At 41.4% G+C, this 15,432-nt stretch overlaps 1 protein-coding gene across 3 annotated transcripts in view; it reads right to left on the bottom strand.

The window, feature by feature from the left end:
- LOC124719954 (serine/arginine repetitive matrix protein 2-like) overlaps positions 1–15,432 on the bottom strand; it is a 327,019-nt gene that overhangs the window by 160,733 nt on the left and 150,854 nt on the right. For all 3 annotated transcript variants that reach the window (XM_047245163.1, XM_047245165.1, XM_047245164.1), the window contains exon 3: positions 6,125–6,284. In XM_047245163.1, the coding sequence (XP_047101119.1) occupies positions 6,125–6,284 (160 nt within the window). The remainder of the gene's footprint in view (positions 1–6,124; positions 6,285–15,432) is intronic.

Below are 15,432 nucleotides of genomic sequence, written 5' to 3'. Positions count from 1 at the left end.
AGGTACGTGGACGACACCTTCGTGATCTGTCCTCGTGGGAAGGACAGGCTCAATGAGCTCCTCCAACATCTTAACTCCTGCCACCCAAATATCAAGTTCACCATAGAACTGGAGAAGAATGCCCAGCTGCCATTTCTGGATTTGCTAGTTAAAAAGAAAGCAGATGGATCAATTGGCCACAGTGTGTCTCGAAAACCCACACACGGTGATATATATCTGCCGGCCAGCAGCTGTCACCACTCTGCGCAGAAGAACGGGGTTCTTAAGACATTGGTCCATAGAGCACTTATCTTGTCAGACCAAGAGCGTCTACCAAAAATGGATATACTACCAAACAAATTGAGATGGCACTCCAACCAGTCACTACGCCACCGGTTCCAGAAGGAGAGCAAGATGAAGCAAAGGAGGTGGCTTATCTACCCTATGCTGGTTTTATTTCTGCCAAAATCAGTAGGATCCTCCGTAAACACAACATCGAGAGTATTTTCTGTCCATCCAACAAGATTGAGGGACTGATGGGAAACGTTAAAGACGACCTGGGGTTACAGAAACTGGGCATTTACAATATACCTTGTCAATGTGGCATGTCCTACATTGGCCGGATGACAAGAACAATGGATATCAGAAACAAGGAACATCAAAGGCAGACCTGATTAAGACAGGTGATGAAATAAGCCATTGCTGAACACTGTCTAGAACTACTGGGTGATCAAAAGTCAGTATAAATTTGAAAACGGAATAAATCACGGGATAATGTAGATAGAGAGGTACAAATTGACACACTTGCTTGGAATGACATGGGGTTTTATTAGAACCATAAAAATACAAAAGTTCAAAAAATGTCCAATAGATGGCGCTTCATCTGATCAGAATAGCAATAATTAGCATAACAAAGTAAGACAAAGCAAAGATGATGTTCTTTACAGGAAATGCTCAGTATGTCCACCATCATTCCTCAACAATAGCTGTAGTCGAGGAATAATGTTGTGAACAGCACTGTAAAGCATTTCCGGAGTTATGGTGAGGCGCTGGCGTCAGATGTTGTCTTTCAGCATTCCTACAGATGTCGGTCGATCACGACACAGTTGCAACTTCAGGTAACCCCAATGCCAATAATCGCACGGTCTGAGGTCTGGGAATCTGGGAGGCCAAGCATGACGAAAGTGGCGGCTGAGCACACGATCATCACCAAATGTTTCGCTGTCCAGCGCCATCTGTCGGACATTTTGAGAACTTTTTTATTCTAATAAAACCCCATGTCATTCCAAGCATGTGTGTCAATTTTTACATCTCTATCTACATTATTGTGTGGTTTATTAAGTTGTCAAATTTATACTGACTTTTTGATCACCCGGTAGATCATGCCACGACTTATGATAAAACCAAGATTCTAACACAGACACCCAGACTTTGGGACAGTGTTATAAGGGAATCGATAGGATAAAAGTGACTGAAAATCTCACGAACCTCGACATGGGGTACCACCCAAGCAGAGCTCGAGATCCTGCTCTGGAATTGTTAAAGGAGCAATGGGGCAGCTACAGCACTCCACGAATAGAAGAACTGAAGGCGTGGAAATAGAAAACGATCCCCAGACAGAGTACCGGGCTCTCCGGACCAAAGATGGAACAACTGGGAGCAGGTCCAACGGGTGCGGACCACAGAGGGAACACCCAGAACCACAGCGGACCGAAAACCGAATGGTGATGCTCCAGAAGATCGCAGTGAGTGGGAGAGGATGACAGGGAGAATTGCCTGGCAACCCAGACAGAACACCAAATGCACCAGGCCAAAGATGGAACACTGAGGAGCGGGTCTGGTGGGCACGGGCCGCAGATGGAACACTCGGAACGGCAGCAGACCCAAGACGGAATAGCAGCGCGCCAGCAAGTCGCACTCAGCGAGCACGGACCACAGAGGGAATGCCTACAACTGCCAGTGGAGGGGGAAGGCCACAGAAATAAATACTGGACCAGGTCCAGTCGAGGAGCAGTCTCAAGTAGCACCTGATGAAGATTACCAGCTACGTTACCGAAATACCACGCAAGAATGACGCTGATATCCAGCAGAACACCCGACAACTCAAGATGCCAAGATTTAAGTTGTTTGAATGTGGTGTTATAGTTGGAGCACGCAAAAGATTATGAGTAACTGTCTTTTAATTTTGCCTGTCTGCAGCTTAGTATGTCATCTTTACAGTAAGTAGCAATCTATCATTTTCTAAAGTATTGTTAAAATATGCACAGTATTTCACGATGACCTTTCAGCCATACTATAACTAGTAAAACTTTTAAAACAGTGTAAGCAAATTGGGATTATCAAAGTACAACTTGCTTGATTTAGACACAGAACAATGTGAATGTGAGTGAAGAATAACCAATACATACACACACACACACACACACACACACACACACACACACACACACACACACAAATATCATATTTTATTTTGTGGGTCCTTTTTTCATGTTTTCTCCTTTTCTCAAAGCTATCTCTTTGAATAACCAACTTCTGGACAGTTCTCAAATGCCTTTCTGACATTTTTACCACAATTGGAAGAAGGTACTGCAGACAGCCAGTTCACAAACCTCGCCAGGCGATGAGTGAACACTCACATTTTTTCTGTTCTTAAATTTGCAGGCTTTGGTTATCTCTTCAATCTCATTTCTGTTTCCTGGGCATCAGAAGCCACTGCTGCACTACGCTCCATTCGACAACAACGGATAACAGGCTGTATTTTTTTCTATTACAATAATTCTTTTCTTATTTTTGTTAACTACTACTGTCATTTCTCTTCTTACGTCTTTAAAATCATTCTCTGACTCCGGTGCACTTTTTCACTCATTTTCTACAGCAGTCAGCAGTTCCTCTGAATACGAGGAATCAAAGGGACACTGAAACGGTTCGGAAAAGAGTGCACTTAAGTGACACATTTGACTGGAAAAAAACTGATTTCCAGCCGTTAAACCATTACTTTGCTGACTCGAGTTCAGGAAACGAATGTCAACCAGATACTGACCCAAGCCTTCTTTCAGTTTTTGTGATATTTATGTCTGAAGAACTATTGGAATTTATTGCAGAGAAGTTGTTCTTATGTTTACACCACAGAAAATACAATACAATCTGTGAATTCTCGACTGCTAAAGTGGAAAGACACTGGATTTCAGGAAATGTATTGTTTTGTTGCTATTTGCCTTCTAATGGTACAAGTTAAGAAGTTAAAATTAAAGTGATTATTGGCCCAGAGACACACTTCTTAACACAGGAGTTTTCAGCGAAATTATGTCCCGAGACCGTTTTTGTCTACTTCTGAAAATGCAACACTTCAGTGGTAACTCTGCGAGTACTGGACACGACAGTCTACTCAAAATTAGGGAAATTGCTGACTACGTTCTTAAGACATTTTGTAATTCTTTTTGTCCACATCACAAGCTTTGTATAGATGAAAGGCTCTTGCTGTTCAAAGGACGTTTTATCTTTTAAGCAGTTTATTCCAACCAAGCGAAGTAGAATCGGAATAAAGACATTTGTACTGTGTGACCATCAGAGTGGGTATATTTTGAATTTTATTGTATATACGGGCACAACAACAAAAATTGGTTTTCACAATTTAGAGAAAAGTGGCAACGTACTGGCAACTCACGGGACCGTATTTGTAACGGTGTCATATTCTTTACGTCGGTAATTGGTACTCCGGCCCCGACCTGTTCCTCTGGCTTCACAACCACGGAACAGCCGCATAGGCACTGTTCGTAAGAATAGGCGCAACATACCAAAACTGCAGAGGAAATTAAAACGAGGAGAAACTGAGTTTAAGTCCACTGACAAGACCCTCGTTATCAAGTTGTACGATATGAGAGAGCTGTGCACGTTTACCACAAATCACACAACACAAATGGTTGACACAGAGAAGACTGACAGAAATACTGGCAGAAACCTCAATGTATTGTAGATTTCAATTCAAGTCTGGGTGCAGCTGGCTGTTGTGACATGTTACTGAGCTCAGTGGGATCAGTGCGTAAGTCTGTGAAATGGTAGAAGAAATATTTTTTTTTTTTCTTTTTTCACATTCTTCAAAATGCTCATGCTCTCCACCAGTCAGTAATAGGGCAAAAAATAGCACTAGCAGAGTTTCACCTTTCTCTCATAAGGGAGACTGTAGAAAAATACGCTACAGAATAGAAAAAAGCTAGTGCGGGGAGGGGGCACTATGACAACGAGAATCCTCTGCGATTAACGGGGAGAGATTTTCCAGCTGCTATTGTTGAGCGAACATTTGCAAAAAAGTACGCTAATGCGCAGATGCGTTGTCTGCACAAAACAGAAAGTGCGCCGGGAAACTAGATACCGATGCAAAACTTGCAATGTTCCATTATGTGTTGTACCCTGCTTTGAGATTTATCATAAAAAGAAGTATTACTGATCACTGGGAACTAAATCTGAGAACATTTATTGGCACTTCTGAACGAATTACTAAAAAAGGGGGCAAAACCTGTAAAAAATTATAAATCTATTTTTAACTTCGCCAGTGCCGGTCCAAAGATGGCACAATATCTTTACTGTGGTAAATGTAATTATGCTGAGTACATTGTGCCAGTATAACAAAAGCCATACATTAATCTACATACGACACATTTAAATTATTAACACGTAACAAGGACAGTTACATTCTTTTATCCCTAGTAGTACAAATACAGATGACATTTGGTCTATTTATACAAAACCTGATTTCCATAACTGATTTCAAATGCCTTTGATTAACGAGAAATAACATGCCACAGTTAAAACTATGTCCTCAGTGCGATTTTTATTGTTTCTTTGCCTGTGTTGTTAGGCAATATTGGAAATTAAACTCACTGTTCTGGGTATTTGTAAAAAGAAGTACCAAATATAGCCCGCTTTCAACTTTTCATAAAAATCAACATCTTTTCGGCTAATTCGTAGATTATTCGAAAATAGTAGGTGAATAAAAATTTTTATTCCATATCTTTGTGCTGTCAATCTATTGCACTATAAATGTTTTATATAACATAGTTTTTCAGCAAAATCAAAACAAAAATACTGCATTTTTGACGGTTTACAAAATCTTCAATTTTGCACTTAACTCATTCAGTACTGGAAAGTGCTACGCAAAAGAAACTTTGTATTTGAGAACCTTGTGTTGTTAGGTTACTACATGGCAAGTTTTACATTTGTCATAGCATTGGTCCAGGAGACGCAAGAAGCCAAACTTCAAAATTTTTTCGGGCGCCTATTGTTTTGGCCAATTTTATTTAAAATTTTCTGGCTCAATATAGCTCATAAAATTATTTTCATTATTATTGTTAAGAGAATGCATAAAGTTGTACATGATGGCTAAATTTGATTTATTTAGATAAACTATTGCCCGAGATATTACAGCTCACAGCTGCCAAAAATTCACGCCGGCTCTACGCGAGTAGTAATCAGTCGAGAAGTAGTCAGCCTCTAGCTAGGTCGGCGCAAGCCGCTCTGGTCCCGGCGGTGGCTCTGAGTGACAGGCACTTAACACAGGTAACCGGATTACGCTGCAGGCCTCGTGTACCGAGCAGATGGTGCACCACCACAGTCAAAGGGTTAATCAATCATTCTCTTCTTGCTCTATATGTGAATGCAAGGGGAAGAAGCCCAGTATCCTCTGCCGTGTGCTTCACATTGGTGTGCAGGGTATAGATACACATGAAGCAATAAACACACAAACTGAGCACCTTCTCTCAAATCCCCAGGCTAAGAATAAAATCGAACAAATCTACTCGCAACATTTGACAAACTTGCCTCCGACATTATCATTGCACGACAAATAATAACTACCATTACCTTGAGAAATGAAAGCAAAATCACAGCCCACAATGAATGATCCCAGAGGACAGGCAACTGTCTGAACCTAAAGCACAATCCAAGCGTCAAGTTTGGTAACGGCTGGGGTGAAAGTCTGGCAACTGCACACAGTCACAGCGGCTACAGGTGTCGTGCGATTAGCCGAATACGGGCCGTACTTCTCGGGCCAGTTTCACTTCCCCCCATTGTCAATGCTACAGTAATTCTGAACACATTACAGTAGCCAGGTACACGAGTGCACCACGCATTGCCAGCCGTGTCACACCTGGAAAACTGCTGTATGTAGAGAGCCTGCTGCCGCACCAGCTTGTCGCGGGCGAGCAGGGCCGCCTCCTCCGCCGTGTACACGCCGGCGTGGTGCAGGAGGTCCACGGGCTCCAGGCCTTCCGGGCCCGATTCCGCCCCCGACGAGTCTCCGGTGCACCCTGAAATGCAAAATGAGTTTAACAGGCCGCAATCGGCTAAGCATTTTAGGTTAAGCTTGACCCTGACCTCAATAAATACCAACTGAATATGCAAATTGCTGTAACCAGGCACATTTATGGTACAGGAAAATTATAAAATCTATGAAACATTGCTAAAATCGGAAGAGGTAAATGGCAGAGATCGACATAAAAAGTGACTCAGTATGTGTGAGACTAAGTCTCTCCAGGAAAGTACTTTGGCTCGAACAAACAGATCTGTATGAATGTCGGTTACAGGAGCATTATGTACCTCTGAATGTGATGGTGGGTGTCGTTTTCTGTGAAACTCTGCAGTCATGCTCTAGATATCACCGTAGATGTAATTGGAGATGCCATACGCAATGCAGCAATCTTAACTATAAATGTAAATGCGGAATGTCAATAAAATGCTTCGAGCAATACGAATGACTGCAAAACGCACAGTGAAGAAATGCAAGTTGATCGCATGGCGTATTTGCATATTCTATAATATCAGTGTTGAACGCCACGTCAATGACACTTTTGAAGTTGTTCACTGGTTCACCAATATCGTAGCCAACATATGCGTAATGAAGCATTGGTCTGTATACTCCCGCAGATAACTGATTGTAAATGACAGAATGCATATTCGTGATAAAGAATCTGTCGTGCAATTTTGACTGCATATTACTGGAACGTAGTTTAATGAAGTCTGTCATTCGCTTGGCATATATTTTATACTGCCTGAAGAAATACACATCCAGAGGTTGTGCATATTTTGTAGTTTTAGGCAGAATGACTTTTAAATCTACATGTTTTCCGCCAGATGCTTCCAGTAGTACTCATTCATCCTTATGTCCAGAGCAGAAGTCACAAAGTAGTAATGACTTTATCGACAAATGTGGATTCAAAACTGACAGAAAAAATGTCTTCAGATGTTGTTTCGTCATTTTCCCACTCACACTTGCATCGACGACGACATTTGGAGGGCACCGCGTTTCTATTTCCCTTGACACGCAGGGTCCAAACTTTCCACTGGATTCTTGGAAGCAAATATAGAGTTTGTCTGCCAATCGTCCGTCCATTGATATAGTAACATCAATCGTGTAACTATATGTTGCACATTTAACTGATTGCAACATCGCGACAGTGTTTCTCTCCCCTTTCATGTATAGTGGTCTGTCACAAGAAAGTTCACAGTTGAACTGACTCTGATCACAGTTCCATACAGAACTAATATCGATGTTTTCTCTCGTGATATGCTCATTGACGTCAGCAACAAACGTTTGAGCTCTTTCAATCAGCTCTTCTTCATCATTCTTATCTTTTCGTGCTTGGAGCATAGTGATGCGGCGTGATGTTATCCTAAACTCCTTTTTCAAATTAGTAATAAATCCTAGTGAAGCTGCAAAGTTTGTACACCCGAGATTTCTGGCTACGTCCAATGCCCAATGTTGTAAATGCCAATAATGAACGGCAGAATCGCATTCTCGCGCTTCATCGAATTCGCCATTACACGCTCCTTGATGGCAGTGTACGATTTCCTTTGAAAACTGTATTTCCTGCTCTTTTCTTTGCCACGTAATCCAATATGTTTTTAATATTGCTTTTAGACTTCAGTTTAGGGTATCTTTTCAAAAGCTTGTCGTATGTGTCGAAACCTGTTACATAATAACCATCGTGCATGTTCTCCAGTGTGTTGTCATCAAACGCCGTGACGATACTTGCGACTTTAACCTTCTTCTCGGGAGACGGTTGGTATTCACTGTCACTGCTTCCATCGCCCCTTCCCGCACTTGCCATAGCACTACCTTTTGCAATGAGTTGTTCGTCATTATCATCCCTATTATCATTACGTGTTAGTGTTACAACAGTATCTGTTTCTAACTTACGTTCATATTTCTGCACTATAATAGATACAAGAAAACATGTGAATGATTCGTCTTCCACACCAATACCATCTTCACGAAGAAGGGTTCTTCGTAACTTCATCTCAAACAATCGCAATACATTAGCAGGATTGATTACTAATCGTCGAGCCATCTGACGCTTCAATACGCAAATAATGTCACAAAACGCAACTTCAGAGGCACACTGCGCCGTCCCTACTGGTCCCCGACTGGCGTACTGGCAGGTCAGTGTGCAATGCGGCATGGCATACGCAGAGGCCTCTAACAGACGACCGCAGAGTTTTGCAGATGCGGGAGTATCGCTAGTGTAATAACAGACCTTTACATTATTTCTCACACGATTTTGGTGTATTTGTGTTTGTTCGAGCCCAAGTACTTGCCTGGTCAGAGCTTTTTTACAATGTTTACAAATATTCTACGCATCCAGGCTTTGTCACATGCCACACAGGTATTCAGCAGTCAATCCCGCTTGCACCTGACCCAGCTTATACGGAGTGAGGTAAGGACAGACACAGTGTCGCAAGTCTTTGAGGTTCCGTGATAGGAGCAGAACATAAATCCTATCCTTAATGTAACCCACAGGAAAAAAAAGCTGTGACGCGGCGACATCTCGTTCGAGTAATCTCGTACACAGCTGTGGAAATGACGGGGAGGGTGTTTCATCTGGATCTGGTTGAAACATGCTATCAGTGTCAAGCTGTGGCACGAGCCACAATTGCACCGTGTTGACATAGGTGATACTGCTGATGAAAGATCTCTTTGCAAAGAGGACACGGCACACGGTGCAAAACACACTAACTTCGTTAGGGTCCCAAACGTGTTCGCTGCACACGGATTCTCTGTTCCCCAAATGCAGTGTTGCTTGACCCTTTCAGAAAGATGAAAAGTGGCTTGGTCAGTGAAAATTAATTTTCTTGAGAAGTTGCCATTTTTGATACGATTCTGCATCTCAACCCAGAACTGCAGACAGTATAATTTGTCATCACAGATTATGGCTTGGAGGAACTGCAATTTGAGTAGCTTCACTCTTAATCACTTACAAATCACACTATCGGCTGAGTGATATTAAATTCTGCACTTGTTCGATATGCAGACTTTGTGAAACACAAACAGTCTTCTCAAACATTTTGAATTCACGCAAATCTCTTGCACCATTTCATAATGTTGTTGTAAACTGGTGGTGTCCTGTGAAACTTGCTCTGGAAAGCTCTTTGTACACTCATACTGATTTGTAACAGGCAAATTTTAGCACACAATACACTTTCTCTACCTAGCTCAACCAAATTTTTGCAACTACATTCAGTGGAACAACTGTTGGCAGTTAACTTGCTGACACCACGTTTGAGTAACTTTGAGAGTTTGTTTCGACGTACTGGACTGCTTTTTGTTATTGTTATGTTTAGCCATTTAGCTATTTAACTAGACTTTTTTTTTTAAATTGTTTCATGGATGTTTTAATTACCTTTTATTGGAAGTTACCACGTCACACACAAATCGACAACTGTTCTCTTCACACACCCATACCCCACAAAATGATAGCATTTCATTCTACTGTTAATGAAGCAGTCCAATCACCACACTCTGAAGTTAAAATTAATCATTGAATGAAAACAGCACCACAAACAGTTATTACAAGTGGTTGGCTATAATTGCTCTACAATAGATACACTGAAACACTCAATGTCAAGACAGCCACAGCACAAAAGACACATAGTGAATAACACCATCTACTCATCCTCTTAATGGGTAATATTTGGTATTGATCTTTCAATGTCCTTAAACACAAAGTGTTGAGTTCTTTCTTTCACTTTTGCCAAGTGTAGTGACAACTAAGTAGTCTTTGCAACTGGACAGGTCAGTATATCCTGTATAGCCTGCTACCTCTTGGGACCTTTGTAACTCCATTTGTGTTACCTATCCAGAGCACCTATACGTTTCCTTTTTTTTTCGGGGTGGGGGGGGGGGGGGGGAGAGGGGGCGGCGAGCATGTAGTTTTGTTGCACCACTGCAAAAGGACATTGCAAAAATTGGAAGAGATACATGGCCAAGAACAACATAAAAAGTGACTTAGTACGTGAGAGACAAAGTCTCGGAGGTTTTTGCCAATGTTTAAAATATTCTGTCCATCCGGCTTTGTCACATACCACACACCTAATCAGCAGTCAATTCTCCCCACACCTGAGCCAGCATATCCAGAGTGAGGTACGAACAGACACAGTGTCCCAATTCTTCAAGGTCCTGTGATAGATGTAGAACATAAATCCTATACTCAATGTAACCCACAAGGAAAATCTGCAAGGTGTCAAGTTCGGTGACCTCGGTGGCCACTCAAATAGTGCCATGTCAGTAGCCACAACATGGTCTATCTGGTGACACCTTGTTCAGGTCTTATCTCAGTAAGCTCTGCACTGAGTGGAATCCACTGTACATCCCAGAATTTGTTACAATAACATACCAAGGTCATAGCCGTTGGTGGGGAGGCTTGCATGCCTCAGCAATAAAGATAGCTGTACTGTAAGTGCAACGACAACGGAGGTTCCTGAAGAAGGGCAGCAGCCTTTTCAGTAGTTGCAGGGGCAACAGTCTGGACAACTGACTGATCTGGCCTTGTAACAATAACCGAATCAGCTTTGCTGTGCTGGTACTGCGAGCAGCTGAAAGCAACAGAAAACTACAGCTGTAATTTTTCCTGAGGGCATGCAGCTTTACTGTATGGTTAAATGATGATGACATCCTCTTGGGTAAAATATTCCAGAGGTAAAATAGTCCCCCATTTGGATCTCCGGGCGGGGACTACTCAGAAGGGTGTCGTTATCAGGAGAAAGAAAACTGGCGTTCTTTGGATCGGAGTGTGGAATGTCAGATCCCATAATCGGGCAGGTACGATAGAAAATTTAAAAGCGAAATTGCTAGGTTAAAGTTATACATAGTGGGAATTGGTGAAGTTTCGTGGCAGGAGGAACAAGACTTCTGGTCAGGTGATTACAGGGTTATAAATACAAAATCAAATAATAGGGGCAATGCAGGAGTAGGTTCAATAATGAATTAAAAAATAGGAGTGCAGGTAAACTACTATGAACAGCATATTGAATGCATTATTGTAGCCAATATGAATATCAAGAGCTCTGATGGAAACCCAGTTCTAAGCAAAGAAGGGAAAGCAGGAAAGTGGAAGGCGTATATAGTGATGTTCTTGAGGACAATATTATGGAAATAGAACAGGATGTAGATGCAGATGAAATGGGAGATATGATACTGCGTGAAGAGTTTGACATAGCACTGAAAGACCTAAGTTGAAAAAAGACCCCGGGAGTAGACAACATTCCATTAGAACTACTGACAGCCTTGGGAGAGCCAGTCCTGACAAAACTCTACCATCTGGTGGGCAAGATGTATGAGACAAGCGAAATTCCCTCAGACTTCAAGAAGAATATAATAATTTCAATCCCAAAGAAAGCAGGTGTTGACACATGTGAAAATTACCAAACTACCAGTTTAATAAGTCACAGCTGCAAAATACTAACACGAATTCTATACAGATGAATGGAAAAACTGGTAGAAGCTGATGTTGGGGAAGGTCAGTTTGGATTCCGTAGAAACATCGGAACACGTGAGGCAATACTGACCCTACAACTTTTCTTAGAAGATAGATTAAGGAAAGGCAAACCTACGTTTCTAGCATTTGTAGACTTAGAGAAAGCTTTGACAGTGCTGACTGGAATACTCTCTTTCAAATTCTGAAGGTGGCAGGGGTAAAAGACAGGGACCAAAAGGCTATTTACAATTTGTACAGAAACCAGATGGCAGTTATAGGAGTCGAGGGACATGAAAGGGAAGCAGTGGTTGGGAAGGGAGTGAGACAGGGTTGTAGCCGCTCCCCGGTGTTATTCAATCTGTATATTGAGCAAGCAGTAAAGGAAACAAAAGATAAGTTTGGAGTAGGTATTAAAATCCATGGAGAAGAAATAAAAACTTTGAGGTTTGCCGATGACATTGTAATTATGTCAGAGACAGCAAAGGACTTGGAAGAGCAGTTGAACGGAATGGACAGTGTCTTGAAAGGAGGATATAAGATGAACATCAACAAAAGCAAAACGAGGATAATGGAATGTAGTCGAATTAAGTCGGGTGGTGCTGAGGGAATTAGATTAAGAAATGAGACACTTAAAGTAGTAAAGGAGTTTTGCTATTTGGGGAGCAAAATAACTGATGATGGTCGAGGTAGAGAGGATATAAAATGTAGACTGGCAATGGCAAGGAAAGCGTTTCTGAAGAAGAGAAATTTGTTAACATCGAGTATAGATTTAAGTGTCAGGAAGTCATTTCTGAAAGTATTTGTATGGAGCGTAGCCATGTATGGAAGTGAAACATGGACGATAACTAGTTTGGACAAGAAGAGGGTAGAAGCTTTCAAAATGTGGTGCTACAGAAGAATGCTGAAGATTAGATGGGTAGATCATGTAACTAATGAGGAGGTATTGAATAGGATTGGGGAGAAGAGAAGTTTGTGGCACAACTTAACTAGAAGAAGGGATTGGCTGGTAGGACATGTTCCGAGGCATCAAGGGATCACCAATTTCGCATTGGAGGGCGGCTTGGAGGGTAAAAATCATAGAGGGAGACCAAGAGATGAATAGACTTAACAGATTCAGAAGAATGTAGGTTGCAGTAGGTACTGGGAGATGAAGAAACTTGTACAGGATAGAGTACCATGGAGAGCTGCATCAAACCAGTCTCAGGACTGAAGGCCACAACAACAACAACAACAACAACCACAAGCAATATTTTGAACTGACTGACAGTGTCACTATGGAAAGCCATTTATTTATGAAGGATTTTGAAGAAAAAGTGCTGAACTCTGCAGTTTTAAGACCGGCAGGATTGATGACACATTTGTAGTTTGGCCAACGATGAGCCTTAACTGGTAGACTTATTTTAGAATTTGAATTTGATTCATGAAATATTGGGTTTACAACTGAGTGGGAGATGAATAGCTATCTACTGTTTTTGGATGTACAAGTTCAATAATTTTTGGATTAGTTTTTAGGGAATTGTGTGTACTTTAAATCCATTCATACTATTTTATCCTCCAGCTGCCACCACAAGTGCACTTAAAACGTTAATATACAGTCTATGTGGTGTTTGACACTGACACTGACAGTACTAGTACACCTGGAGGACATTTTAGGAAAAATGCATAAACAAAACTTGAAATTACAAGAGCTATGCAAATGAAAATGCCAGGCAAACAAAAGGAACAGGAAATGGATGCAAAATCTATTCCGTTTCTTCCACATGTGAGAAATGTTTCTTCAAAAACTTCCAGCTTCATGGAGTAGCATACACTGCATACGATTTTCCAGCCACCAGTCAAAATGGCTAGTGCAGATTCTGTCAAAGATGATCCACTTTCACAAAAGGCACATATCTACAAAGTTCTTTGTCAGTGTGTTAAATTTATACTGGTGGTTCAAAAAATGGTCACTTATTCTGTTGTTGTTGTTGTTGTTGTGGTCTTCAGTCCTGAGACTGGTTTGATACAGCTCTCCATGCTATTCTATCCTGTGCAAGCTTCTTCATCTCCCAGTACCTACTACAACCTACATCCTTCTGAATCTGCTTAGTGTATTCATCTCTTGGTCTCCCTCTACGATTTTTACCCTCCACGCTGCCCTCCAATGCTAAATTTGTGATCCCTTGATGCCTCAAAACATGTCCTACCAACCGATCCCTTCTTCTAGTCAAGTTGTGCCACAAACTTCTCTTCTCCCCAATCTTATTCAATACCTCCTCATTAGTTACGTGATCTACCCACCTTATCTTCAGCATTCTTCTGTAGCACCACATTTCGAAAGCTTCTATTCTCTTCTTGTCCAAACTGGTTATCTTCCATGTTTCACTTCCATACATGGCTACACTCCATACAAATACTTTCAGAAACGACTTCCTGACACTTAAATCTATACTCGATGTTAACAAATTCCTCTTCTTCAGAAACGGTTTCCTTGCCATTGCCCGTCTACATTTTATATCCTCTCTACTTCGACCATCATCTGTTATTTTGCTCCCCAAATAGCTAAACTCCTTTACTACTTTAAGTGTCTCATTTCCTAATCTATTACCTTCTGCATCACCCGACTTAATTCGACTACATTCCATTATCCTCGTTTTGCTTTTGTTGATGTTCATCTTATATCCTCCTTTCAAGACACTGTCCATTCCGATCAACTGCTCTTCCAAGTCCTTTGCTGTCTCTGACGGAATTACAATGTCATCGGTGAACTTAAAGTTTTTATTTCTTCTCCATGGATTTTAATACCTACTCCAAATTTTTCTTTTGTTTCCTTTACTGCTTGCTCAATATACAGATTGAATGACATTGGGGATAGGCTACAACCCTGTCTCACTCCCTTCCCAACCACTGCTTCCCTTTCATGCCCCTCGACTCTTATAACTGCCATCTGGTTTCTGTACAAATTGTAAATAGCCTTTTGGTCCCTGTATTTTACCCCTGCCACCTTCAGAATTTGAAAGAGAGTATTCCAGTCAACATTGTCAAAAGCTTTCTCTAAGTCTACAAATGCTAGAAATGTAGGTTTGCCTTTCTTTAATCTAGCTTCTAAGATAAGGCATAAGGTCAGTATTGCCTCACGTGTTCCAACATTTCTCCTAATAATTATATGTCCGGAAATCAGTACCTACTGAGATATGGGCTGAAAATCCACATTTCACAGCCTGCATTTTACTTACAAATGAGGCAGAATTCACAAGAGATGGCCTAGTAAATTACCACAATAAGCACAAGTGGGCAGATGCAAATCCTCGAGCAACAGTGGACGTGAGACATCACGTTCGTTTCAGTATTGATGTATGAATAGGAATTGTGAGCAAAAGACTTTTAGGGCCATACACTTTATTATATAAATTAACAGGTGCTGTTTATCGTCAATTTCTGCATGGTGAATTACTACACTATTGGTGAGTGTTACCCTTGCAGAAGGACAATGGGTCCACCCCATTTTCTACAAATCTTGTGACCACATCATAACATTTTGTAGGCGATGCATTAGTCATGGTGGTCTGGTAGCACAGCATCCCTGTTCACCAGATCTGAATCCGTTAGATTTCTGGCTGTGGGGACATTTCAAGGCATCAGTGTATGCCTAGCCTATCAATAAAGTGCACATGATGCAAGAGTGTGTGAGCAATGTATGAGAGACGCAATCAGAATGAAGCCAGGT

This window comes from Schistocerca piceifrons, chromosome 11, assembly GCF_021461385.2.
Source record: "Schistocerca piceifrons isolate TAMUIC-IGC-003096 chromosome 11, iqSchPice1.1, whole genome shotgun sequence".
Lineage (NCBI taxonomy): Eukaryota > Metazoa > Arthropoda > Insecta > Orthoptera > Acrididae > Schistocerca > Schistocerca piceifrons.
Note: the sequence above shows the minus strand (reverse complement) of the source record. Positions and strands in the feature narration are given on the sequence as shown.